The 12,018-nt window shown below is 44.0% G+C and overlaps 1 protein-coding gene across 1 annotated transcript in view; it reads right to left on the bottom strand.

The window, feature by feature from the left end:
• Window positions 1-12,018, bottom strand: part of pmpcb (peptidase, mitochondrial processing subunit beta) — a gene marked incomplete at its 5' end in the record, with an annotated part of 15,561 nt that extends 3,543 nt beyond the window's left edge. The window contains 8 exon segments of the mRNA NM_001292185.1: window positions 3,243-3,386; window positions 3,826-3,941; window positions 5,306-5,385; window positions 5,480-5,678; window positions 7,140-7,269; window positions 7,413-7,499; window positions 9,082-9,213; window positions 11,990-12,018. Coding sequence (NP_001279114.1) covers window positions 3,243-3,386; window positions 3,826-3,941; window positions 5,306-5,385; window positions 5,480-5,678; window positions 7,140-7,269; window positions 7,413-7,499; window positions 9,082-9,213; window positions 11,990-12,018 — 917 coding nt within the window.

Raw genomic sequence — 12,018 nt, 5'->3', positions numbered from 1 at the left:
TGTACCACAGCAAAGTTGAAAAGCACCAAGTACCCAATATTTGTACAGAGTTTGTTTTTTTCAAAGCAAAGCTCAAATACTTAACATATAGTTAACATAATACGTTCATTAAAACTGTTGCACCCTCCCTTCCCACCCCAAGCTTTAAGTAGTGTCATATATCTCTCTGCTATTAGCATAGAGAATAGACAAATCCTGCGGTTAAAAGCTCATGGAATTCTAGACATAATTAGCTAACTGGATTGAAAACTGACTCAGCAATAAGAAGCATAAGGTGATGATAAAGTGACTATGCCTGGAGGGCAGGGACTACAGATGTTCTACAGCACTTTGTTCTGGGTCCCCCTGCGGTTTACACTATTTATAAATGATAGCAGTGCATCCAGTTTATTGCATTTGCTAATGAAACCAAGCTACACAGCAAGTTGACTAACATTATTACCAAACATGCTGCTGTGCTCTGTAGTGCTGGGTCTGTGGTACGAACATAAGTCTGAGATTTTCTCCTAATTACCTGGGGGAGGGGGAAAGAGACGAGAGAAAGAGGGGAAAGACAGAAAGCAGGGAAGAAAAGGCAGAAAGGAGGAGCCAGAAAGGAAGAGAGATGGGTGTGAAGGGAAATGAAGGGAGTCATTTCATCTCCTGCAGGAAATACACAAGTTTTAATGCAGCCTCTAATTGTACTCATCTTCCATTGATCTTACTGTCAAAAAATGTATCGCATTTATGCTCTTCCTGCAGATTCACATTTCCAAATCCAACAATTCCTTACTCATGTTGTGTCCACCACGCAGGGTCAGATTGGCAGGATGTGACTAGTGGAGTGCCACAAGGATCAGTGCTTGGGCCTCAATTATTTAGTCTATATCAATGATTTAGATGAGGAAGTAGAACTTAACTTATCTAAATTCGCAGACAATACGAAGCTAGGTGGGAGAGTAAGCTGTGAGGATGACACAAGAAGAATTCAAAGGGAAATAGACAGGCTGGGTGAGTGGGCAAGAAGGTGGTGGATGGAGTATAACGTGGGGAAGTGTGAAGGTATTCACCGAGGTAGTAAAAATAGAAAAGCGGATTCTTTTCTAGAGGGGGAGAGACTAGGTAGCGTTAGTGTTCAGAGGGATTTGGGTGTCCTTGTACACCAGTCACAAAAACTTAGTATGCAGGTACAGCAAGCAACTAGGAAAGCTAATGGCATGTTGATGTTCGTTGCAAAAGGGTTAGAGTACAAGAGCAGGGAAGTCTTGCTGCAGTTGTATAAGGCCTTGGTGAGACCGCACCTAGAATATTGTGTGCAGTTTTGGTTTCCTTATTTAAGAAAGGACATACTCGCCTTAGAGGGGGTGACGCATAGATTCATTAGGTTGGTTCCTGGGATGAGGGGATTGACCTATGAGGATAGGTTGAGTAAACTAGGCCTATATTCTCTAGAATATAGAAGAATTAGCAGCGATCTTATAGAAACCTATACGATTCTTAAGGGTCTTGACATGGTAGATGCCGTGAGTGTTTCCCCTGGTTGGAGAATCTAAAACTAGGGGTCACAGTCTCAGGATTAAGGGTCAGCCTTTTTGAACTGAGTTGAGGAAACATTTCTTCACTCAGAGGGCAGTGAATTTGTGGAATTCTCTACCCCAGAAGCTGTGGATACTCAGTCCTTGAACATATGGAGTCCTGTAGCTCAGTGGTTAGAGCACTCGGTTTGCAAGCGAGAGACCTGTGTTCGATTCCCGGCAGGGTGAAACCTTGGGCAAGTTTCCTTACTCCACACGCCTGATAATAACCCCTCAAAAAAAACCTATAATAAATTGGTCATTTCAGTCCATGACTGTTTGTGGGACATTGCTGCGCGCAATTGGCTGCCGCATTTCGCCCACAAATATACAGTCAATTCACTTTACAGGATACTCTGTGAAGCGCTTTGAGACGTCTAGAAGACGTGTAAAACGCTATATCAAATCCAAGGATTATTATTAATATTATATATTCAAGACTGAGGTTGATAGATTTCTAAAGTGTAGCGAAATTAAGGGATATGGGGATAGGGCGGGTAAATGAAATTAGGTTAGAAGATCAGCCATGATCTTATTAAATGGCGGGGTAGGCTCGAGGGGCCGAGTGGCTTACTCCTGCTCCTACGTCTTATGGTCTTATAATCTTTCACCAATGACTTTAGAATCTTAAGCATATAAGTAAATCAACAGGTGAACTTTACATTACTACCAGAACATACATGAAGATACTGTCTCTTATACAAATTACTCCAGACCATCACCTAAGAATCAGCCTTGGTACTTCGGTGATGGTATTGATCTAAGTTTCAATACCTTGGGTAGTGAAAGGCACTATACAAATATAATTTGTTGTTACTGTTGATAAAAATTGCCTTTTTATGTGGATTGTGAAGCCAAGAGAGAAGACTCCCAGTAGCAAGCTCTATAAACAGCAAGTGACTTTCTGGGTTAAGGTGGTCTCACTGGAAGGACTTCAGGTCAGGACAGGCAGCAGGAATGGTAAGAGGCTGAGGGTCATGTTTCTCTATTGTAGAATAATCGACTGCATTGTAAGAAGTGCATCACATTGTGTAAAAGAAAATACCAAAAGGAAGATCGCCACCTTTTCTTTGCTTTGGCAATAACTATATTTGAAATGTATGACTGTGGAATTTCTAAATGCAGAACGTTGTAATCGTAAAACATGTCTACAATGACGGGTAAAACAATATATAAGCAGCTTTAAATATGTATTCCTAGTGCAATTCACAATTAGCGACGTTTTATCTCGAGTCAAAGAACGATCTTGTTTTCACTCTGTAAGCCTACATTCTTCCACGTGGAGTCTAAATGTTGGCTGCAACCGTATAAAAGTTTCTCTCCACTTTCGCCCAGCTCCCCCACCAAACAAACAAAATGCTGGAGCCAAATCGATACTGCCATTCATGCTTTTGATTTGAATACAAGGACATCTACTGTTTTATTAGTCTAGAGAGTAAACTAATTTAAAGTTAAACTAGTTGAAACATCTCAATGATGTGATAAAGGGCTATATAAAATGAGATATGGGCTATATAAGATTATTATTAGTAGTAGTATTAGGGACCTGGGAGTTTTTAAACTCATCTCTGGAAAGATTTCCAATCTCTGGCAAAGACGATGCAAATCCAAAAAATTTTCGCTGCAGTTAGAGGAGACCCTGCAAAAAAAGTTTCCATCTCTACTGAAAAGTTCTTCCTGATTACTTACCACACCTCCGCCAAAAGACCGGTCCCAATTACCAATCAGGGTGTTTGCCACCATCAGAGGAATGGTGTCAGAGTTTGACCAGCCAACAGCTTCAATAGCGACTGCAATGTGTGCCAGAGGCATCTTGTCGTCTCGGACACGAATCTGCAAACAAATATCAGTATCACTGGAACAGGTGCCTGACAAACTCTGCCATCAAGAGCACAAAAGGCATCTTTAACATCTATAATAATAAATTGGTCACTCAATCCACCACTGTGCGCAATTGGCTGCTGTGTTTCGCCCACAAAATGTACAGTCAACTCAGTTTACAGTAGATTCTGCAAAGCTCTTTGAGAGGTCTCACCAACATGATATGGTGCTATATCAAATGCAAGGATCATTATTTATTATTATTAACCTGGCTGACAGACAGTCTGTTAATGATGTGAATTTAAGTACAACACACAGTTTCAAATCCGAATAGCTGTGTGTTACTCCAGAAAGGTAGTGATGCGTCTTAACATGAGCACGACTTCTGCCCACCCTGTCAATGACCCAATGACCACCAGGTTGATCTGATCGGACACTTCTATGTACTCACCTCACTGCCTGTGAACCTGCACACAGGCAGGACTGGTGTGGTATCACCATCGTAAGTGGACGAGAGATTACCAAAGTGATGCTTTGCCAAATCAGTCAACTCTTCATGTTCCACTCCTGTAAACAACATTCAAATGTCAATGTTTACAGGAAATGAAGCTAAAAAGGTTAGTAATTACTCTGGTCAACGTACAAACAGAACAAAATAGGAATTCAACTGTATGCTCGAAAGTTCAGGATTAGAACAAATATTTCTTACTAAAATAGCAACATCTAAAAGTACAAAGCTCTATCTATGTTCATAAAATACTTCAGTGAAGTAAACTGATTAAATGAGAATGTGAGGTTATTTTATCCATGCCTGATGGAAACCTCAAACACAGCTGCATTGTGGAGCACATCACTTATATTTAGTAAACCAAAATCTATACAACAGCACTATTTACAACCCAAGACAAGATTAAAATAATAAAACTTCCTTTTCATGGCCCTTTCCTCAATTATGTCAGTTACTATCCCACAAACTGTGGCATATACTTCCAATGGTATCCCTTCCTCATAACATCCCAACTCGTACACAGATGGATTGAAATTCAGAGGGAAGTGCAGCGAAGCTGACTCCAACATTTTTAAATGCAAGAAACCACAATAGTCAGCGTTTTGTTCACAAACCTGAAAAATTGTTACAATCGTGATTTTTCGTGGGGGTTGGTGAGGGGAGGGACACACAGAATAAATTAAATCAAATTTCTTAATGAAAATGTTCCGATTTACTGCTCCCCCCGTTTCAGACAGACATAATTTGCAGTCCCTTCTCTCTGGAAATGTACAGGGTGTCCACAAAGACACGTTACCCACATGTTTTTTTTTTACACACAGCGCGTTGACAAATGAAACATGTGGCAGAATGATGATAATTGCATTTCAGGCAGTATGAAAAAGGGGAGAGGGGGCAAGGCGGAGGGATTGAGGGAGAGGGTTCCAGAGCTCCAGGGCAACTGAATGTGCGATCTCCAATGGTGGGGCGGAACGGTAAGAGGACTAGGCGAACACCCTGTACATTCAATATCAACTTTGAAAACAACTACTGGAGGTGCACAATGTCACAAGCAGGCTTCCTGATGCCTTACCCATTTGCCATTTTCCTTAATAATTCAGCCCACGTTCCGAATCGATTGTGTGGAACCCAGACATAAATCCGTGGCACAGCACAGTGGTAGAATCAGCTCACTATCCCAACAGTCCTGCTTGTTCATTTTCACTTTCCACTTGAGGTTTAGAACGGTAACTTCCGATTCAATCTCATGCTTTAAGTTTGCAACTGGAAAGGCAACTCCAGAATTTGAAATATTCTGGAATTCGCCCGGGGCTTGATCAAAAACAATGGCCGCATTCACGCACGCTATTTTGCCGAAACATATTGTAAACAGGGTCACTAAGGAAACTCATGACCGAATAGAAGCGACTTAAAATGTAACAACCTCCAGCAGCAGCCAGCACGATCCTTGGTCCTTTGTAGTGAGTTGTGATGTATTCCACCAGGTCACCCTGGTTTATGGATCTATTACAAAAACAAAAGTATAACAGTCAGCCGTTGTAACCTTGCATTATATTTCAAAACTGTTCTTAAGAAAGAAACCAATACCAATACATACTTAATGTTTTCTGTGGGCCCCAGAATGGTACGGCCCAAAGCTGTATCCTGATAGGCTGTTGCGTGCAGATAGTCAAATACAACTTCCTGAAGATTGGTTTCAACCTCTTGCATCTCTCTCAGAATAACTCCTCGCTCCCGCTCGATCTCAGCCTCCCCGAGAGTGCTGTTTTGGATGATGTCGGCAAGGATTTCCACAGCTGCATACGAAGCAGAAGACAAAGCATGGTTTAATAATAATACTTGTATTTGATATAGCGCCTTCTCACGTCTTCGCCCCCTCCTTAGCCTCCTTCAAGTCCCGCTTCAAGACCCTCCTCTTCAACCATGCCATTGGCCACCCCCCTTCCCCTCCCTTCTCCCCCCCTGACCCCAGCTCGGGTCTGAAATGCTGTACACTGTCCAGTGCCTTGGGAATTCCTCCAGACTTGAAAGGCACTATACAAATGTAATCTTGTTGTTGTTGTCGTCTTCGAGATATCTCAAAGTACTTCAGAGAATATACTGTAAACTGAATTGAATGTATATTTTGTGAGCAAAACACAGCAGCCAATTGCACAAAGATAGTAATAATATTTGCATTTGATACAGCACCTCACCACAATTGTAAAATTGACTGCATATTTTGTGGGCAAAAAGAAACACATGCATGTCTAGTTTTTTTAAAAACAAAATAGCATGTTCAATTATTTTTCTCTACTTTTCTCTCCCATTGGCATATAACTCTCTGCTTCCGACATGGCTTTCTCTTGCTAGGGTACAGTTCCGCAGACACCGGTTGCCCTCCGATACCGCACCCAAGTTCCACTTATTGCGGAGAGTATTGGCAAGCCATTGTAGAGAGGGCTTCACAGCCAAACCAGACATAATAATAATAATAATCCTTGCATTTGATATAGCGCTTTTCACGTCGGGAGGACGTCCCAAAGCGCTTCACAGAATATACTGTAAAGTGAATTGATTGTATGTTTGTGGGCGAACGCGGCAGCCAATTGCTCACAGCAGTATCCCACAAACAGTCGTGGATTGAAAATGACCAATTAATTATTGTTTTGGGTTTTTGAAGGGATTATTATTAGGCTCTGTGTGGAGTAAGGAAACTTGCCCAAGGTTTCGCCCTCTGCCTGGAATTGAACTCAGGTCTCTCGCTTGCAAAGTAAGTGCTCTAACCACTGAGCTACAGGACTCCACAAATCTCCCCTCCTGCCTGTAACACACAAGCGCAACCAGTAGTGGGTGTTGTAGAGGGGTTGGGAATCCTTCTCGAACACTGAGGCGGCCAATACTGAGACCAGTAATCTCAGCGTGGAACTCAAACCAGCTCCTGATCAGCAGGCTGCAGCTCTATCCGCTATACCATCGGGGCTGCCCACTTGTTAAAAATATTTAATTAGTCGCCTTTATACGTCCTTTACACATGACCAAACCCAACACTGCCAATTAACCGAATGCTTTGAGTACTGATGAATAAAGGTAGTTTCTCTCGAAAATACAAAGCTGATCTTGAGGCCGAAGAAGAGAAATTAAAACAGGTCTAAAGACGTACTCTTTGAACCCCAAGCAACTTTAAATTACAACAGCGTTCTTCCAAACGAGAGCCTTTATGGTCTGCAGGACTGAATTCCGAAAGCCAATTAGGCATTATTTAAATAGCCAAGTACCTCGAGGCAAATCTTTGGAAAACGCTTTGGCATAATACACAGTTTGTTCTCTTGACGTATATGCATTCAGATGGGCTCCCATGTTCTCAATCTCAAGCTCCAGGTCTAGCTGAGAACGTTTCTTTGTACCCTGCGGGGGGTGGAGAGGAGGAGAAAGAATAGACTTGCTGGTTATGTGCTAAGTTACTAAAGGACAATGGCGCATACTTTCATAACATCGATAGCATTAATGAGTACAAACCAAGAACACAAAGTAGGAGCCGCATTACTTACTTTGAATGCCATGTGCTCCAAGAAATGAGCTGTTCCATTGTTCTTCTCGTTCTCATAGCGGCTTCCTGCATCGATCCACAGCCCGACCTACGCAAAACAACAACAGGCTGGAGATCAGAGAAGCAGCTGGTAAAGCAGGCATAATAATAATCCTTGGATTTGATATAGCGTCTTATCACGTCATTGAGACGTCTCAAAAAGCTTCACAAAATATATCAAATGTCAAATATCACATATATATTCTGTGAAGCGCTTTGAGACATCTCAATGATGTGATAAGACACTATATCAAATGCAAGGATGAAATGAATTGATTGTGTATTTTGTGGACAAAATGCTACTTTATGGCAATCCCTACAATGAGACATTTAGGTCATTGAAGAGTAATGTTGAGAGCTAGCAACTGGTTCTTTTTAATAACTTAAAGAGCTGAACATGCACTTAAGCCTCATTATGAATGAATCTTTCTTCCCATTGCCCAAAAAATCCAGGGTAAATTGAAAAATTGAAAAGTGCTCCCCTTGGGGCTCATTGAGTTTATCCAGTGAGCAGCTCGAGTCACACAGACCCAGGTTCAATGTCCGATTGCAAAACATTATGTTTCGACACTCAGATATGCCATGGAAGCTGTAAGCATTTGAAACCCTGCAGTTTATTGGCATCAGATCAAAACATTGTGACCCCAATGGGAACAGATTGTACGATTTAACACACAATTTTTTTTAGTGGTGGTGTACGTCAGTCAGTACACAAAATGGAAATTTGGGATCCAATGTCAACATCAATACCCCAACTTCACGAGCAAAGTAAAGACCCTCCCATTGAGCGTCAGCACCTTGTAACGTCCTTCAGACGTGAAAGGTGCTATATAAATGTAATTTTTTGTTGTTATTGTTAGTCACTGGCTTTAAAGAGGCAAAGCTCACATCGCCAAGAAGGAAAAGAGAGGTAGCTGTACCAAGCAATTGCCTTCATCTTTTGTCACAAAGATGTGCTGACACAAATTGCACATGATTGTGAGTTTTGCCAAACACTTTCTATAATACAATCCACCCCCCCATTCCGCCAAACTCAAAATGATAATCCCTACAATGAGACATTTAGGTCATTGAAGAATAGCTGCTGAGAGCTAGCGACTGGTTCTCTTAACAACTTACAAAGCTGAACAGACACTCTAGAAATATTATGGGGCCTTTTTTAATCAGAGGCTGAATTGAATTCTCCTATCCGCTTGTAATGCTATAGCAGTTCAAATCGCTCCCCGAATTACCTCGATTCAAGGTGATTTCAACAGCACAATTTGCTTTCAGATTGTGAACCTGATACAATACAAATCTACATTCACATAGCACTTCTACATTGGAAGTACATCCCAAGGCACTTTATGATACTGGTACAATAACAATAATAATCCTTGCATTTGGTATAGTACCTTATCACGTCTTCGAGACGTTTCAAAGTGTTTCACAGAAAATACTATAAAGTTAATTAACTGTATATGTTGTGGGCAAAATACAGCAGTCAAGTGACTCACAAACTGTCATGAATTGAGTGACCAAATTATTATTATTTTTGAAGAGATTATTACCCCCTACAATAATACTGCAATAGTTACTGAAAAGCAAATATGTACAGTAATAAACGCAGTAAGGATCAGCTTCCTACTCACAGTACAGGTTGGAAGACCCGAGTCTTCAGAGGATACTCGCAGTCCATTATCCAATGTTGTGACCTTTGTTTCTGGGATGTTCAGAACTTGTACAGCTGTGGCCTGAGTGGCTCTGAACCTCTGTAGAATGGGCTGAAACAACCCCAAATTATCGTTAATGTTCATTGGTGATTGAGAACAGGAAGAGAATATAATAGCCTTAAAAACAACAATCTTGGTAACGTGTAACTGTGAAAAGATTAACAAGTGATAAATTTCCCACTGCTTCCAATTTGGCTTAATATTCTGCTAATGTAAATTACAGTCACATACACAAATTAGATTTAAAAAGATCCGCAATTATCTCCAGTAAAAATAAAACCGATTTGCATTTTGAGCAACACGAAAGGAGTACACGTTGTTGGAGGTGCCGGCTTTGGGATAAGATGTCAAGCCGAGACTCTATATGCCTATTCTGATAGTTCAAGTCGGCGTTAAAATCCCATGGCATCATTTTGAACCACAACAGCGTTCTATTCCTTACAATTTCATCAAAATTAGATTAATCAATCATTCATCTCATTACTCATGCAGATTATCTGCCACATTTGCCCACACAGCAATCACCTCATGTCAAATTAACAACGTGATGTATTTAATGAGGCATATTCCCACAGAAAAATAAACAAAACATATGTGTAGTCAGAGCCAATTCTATTCCTGCAGCTGTGCAACAGGTAACTAAATAACTTTAATCTCATTAAATTGGCACAACAAGATAAATATTTTGCATCTGAACCTGTGTGTTCTTACACCTTTTGATAAAATAGCCACAGATAACAGGTAAACCAAAATCATTAGTTTTCTTTTTGAAGTGCATATTCATACGTGGAGTCCTGTAGCTCAGTAGTTAGAGCACTCGCCTCGCAAGCAAGAGACCTGGGTTCAAGTCCCGGCAGGACAAAACCTTGGGCAAGTTTAACAATAATCCCTCAAGAAAAATAAATAAAATTGGTTACTTCAATCCACGACTGTTTGCGGGACACTGCGGCGCGCAATTGGCTGCCGCGTTTTACCCACAAATATACAGTCAATTCGCTTTACAGTGTGTTCTGTGAAGAGCTTTGCGACGTCTCGAAAACGTGAAAACGCTATATCAAATGCAAGGATTATTATTATTATTCTATAATGTAGACTAGGCCACTGGCCCTTAACTGTAGACAGAAGTACATCAGAGAGCCTGAGGCGCTTCTAAGCATTCAGATATTCTAAAGATCCCGCGGGAAGGTCTTGGAACAGCAATCAAACATGACTCTGCACATTTCCAATCGCCAGCTCTTTTTGCACTCTCCATGTAGAAAGCCTTCCCTTCCTGGTGCATTCAAATCCTTTGAATAACCAGCAATGAAATGAAACGTAACCGAACTGGGTACCAGCAGCTAACCTTTGAGAAACTATTCAAGAAAGACAAAACAAGAACAATAACTGAGCGGGTGACCCACCCGAAAAGGAAGACTTAGCTGGCGCTGGGCTGGGGGAGGAGAGGGGGGGGGGTGACACAGGAACAGGAGTAGGCCATTCAACCTTTGGGGTCTGTTCCGCCATTCTATTAGAGACGGTTTCGGCCACAGAATAAGTAGTCAATTCACTTTCCAGCGTATTCTGTGAAGCGCTGTGACACGTCTCAAATGCGAGGATTATTATTATTTATTATTGTTATTATTGGGGCTGATCTGTACCTCAACTCCAATTGTGGTGCTATAATAATTATTATAATAATAATTACATGGGGCGGGAAGGGTAGAAAGGGGGTGTTGTTAATATACCTGACCCTGGGGGTGTGGTGGTGGGGGTGGGGGTTGTTAATATACCTGACCCTGGGGAGTGGGGTGGGGGGTGGTGACATACATGACCCTGGGGGAGGGGGGGGTGTTGACATACCTGGCGCTGTGGGTGTGGGGGGGGTGACATACCTGGCACTGTGGGTGTGGTGTGGTGTGTGGGGGGGGGGGAGGAGGACATACCTGGCGCTGTGGGTGGGGGTGTGTGTGGGTGGGGGGAGGTGGTGGGTGGGGGTGTGTGTGGGTGGGGGGAGGTGGTGTGGGGGTGTGTGTGGGTGGGGGAGTGTGGTGGGTGAGGGTGTGTGTGGGTGGGGGGAGGTGGTGGGTGGGGCTGTGTGTGGGTGGGGGGAGGTGGTGGGTGGGGTGTGTGTGGGTGGGGGAGGTGTGTGGGTGGGGGTATGTGTGGGTGGGGTGTGTGTGGGTGGGGGAGGTGGTGGGTGGGGGTATGTGTGGGTGGGGGGAGGTGGTGGGTGGGGGTGTGTGTGGGTGGGGGGAGGTGGTGGGTGGGGTGTGTGTGGGTGGGGGGGAGGTGGTGTGGTGTGGGGGAGGTGGTGGGTGGGGGAGGTGTGTGGGTGGGGGGAGGTGGTGGTGGGGGAGTGTGTGTGTGGGGGGGTGTGTGTGGGTGGGGGGAGTGTGTGTGGGTGGGGGTGTGTGGTGGGTGGGGGTGTGTGTGGGTGGGGGTGTGTGTGTGGGGTGGGGGAGGTGGTGGGTGGGGGAGGTGGTGGGTGGGGGGAGGTGGTGGGTGGGGTGTGTGTGGGTGGGGGTGTGTGTGGGTGGGGGTGTGTGTGGGTGGGGTTGTGTGTGGGTGGGGGTGTGTGGTGGTGGGGGACGGTGGTGGGTGGGGGGAGGTGGTGGGTGGGGGTGTGTGTGGGTGGGGGATGGTGGGTGGTGGGGTGTGTGGTGGGGTGGGGGGGTGGTGGTGGGTGGGGGTGGGGTGGGTGGGGGGAGGTGGTGGGGGGGGGGGGGGGACATACCTGGCCCTGTGTGGTGGGGGGGTGTGTGGGTGGGGGAGGTGGGTGGGGGGGTGGGGGGGACATACCTGGCGCTGTGGGTGGGGGGAGGAGGTGGGTGTGGGGGGGGGGACATACCTGGCGCTGTGGGGCCCACACCCCGCGGA

Source organism: Callorhinchus milii, unplaced genomic scaffold, assembly GCF_018977255.1.
Source record: "Callorhinchus milii isolate IMCB2004 unplaced genomic scaffold, IMCB_Cmil_1.0 Scaffold5, whole genome shotgun sequence".
Lineage (NCBI taxonomy): Eukaryota > Metazoa > Chordata > Chondrichthyes > Chimaeriformes > Callorhinchidae > Callorhinchus > Callorhinchus milii.
This window is presented reverse-complemented; position numbering and strand designations above follow the sequence as displayed.